The 898-nt window shown below is 49.9% G+C and overlaps 1 protein-coding gene across 1 annotated transcript; it reads right to left on the reverse strand.

Annotated features, from left to right (window-relative positions):
• Nucleotides 1-217: 217 nt before the first annotated feature.
• SARC_17442 (hypothetical protein) lies at nucleotides 218-461 on the reverse strand (the record flags this gene model as incomplete). Its single annotated transcript, XM_014288464.1, has 1 exon — nucleotides 218-461. A coding segment is annotated over one exon (244 nt), but the record flags the coding sequence as incomplete, so codon positions are not given.
• Between the last annotated feature and the right edge of the window lie 437 nt (nucleotides 462-898).

An 898-nucleotide genomic window follows, 5' to 3' on the forward strand; every position in this document is an offset into this window, starting at 1 on the left:
AACCCACACAACACCATAACCAACCCACACAACATACAACCAACCCACACAACACACAACCAACCCACACAACACACAACCACCCCACACAACATTCAACCACCCCAAACAACATTCAACCACCCCACACAACACACAACCAACCCACACAACACATAACCAACCCACACTACATACATCCAACCCACACAACATACAACCAACCCACACAACATACGTGGCCGGGCCGTCTGCATCGCGCTTCTGCTTGCACCTGTGCCATCTCTGTACATAGACCCCTCCTGCATGCGCTTCACCAGGCTGAACACGCCCGTAATAGCAGCTGCAGTGGGGACCTTAGAGAGCAGGGGAATGTACAAGAACGCATGCAGACGCACCAGCAGTCGATCCGCCTCGCGCTGCCCCGATGTGAACTGGTGTAGCTTGACAGCCGCTGTGGTCGTGAGGTTAGTGTTGTACCCCTGTGTGTCGTGTGGATAGGCAATTGGCAAGATTTTAAGTACATGGAATGTTAGTGTTGTACCCCTGTGTGCCGTGTGGATAGGCCGTTGGCATGATGTCAAATACATGGAATGTTAGTGTTGTACCCCTGTGTGTCGTGTGGCCAGGCCGTTGGCACGATGTCAAATACATGGAATGTTAGTGTTGTACCCCTGTGTGTCGTGTGGACAGGCCGTTGGCACGATGTCAAATACATGGAATGTTAGTGGTTGGCATGATGTTAAGTACATAGAATGTTAGTGTTGTACACCTGTGTGTCGTGTGAGTAGGCCGTTGGCATGATGTTAAGTACATAGAATGTTAGTGTTGTACCCAATTTATGTCGTGTGGATAGGCCGTTGGCAAGACGTTAAGTACATAGAATGATAGTGTTGTACCCCTGTGTGTCGTGTGGATA

This window comes from Sphaeroforma arctica (assembly GCF_001186125.1).
Source record: "Sphaeroforma arctica JP610 unplaced genomic scaffold supercont1.10784, whole genome shotgun sequence".
NCBI lineage: Eukaryota > Ichthyosporea > Ichthyophonida > Sphaeroforma > Sphaeroforma arctica.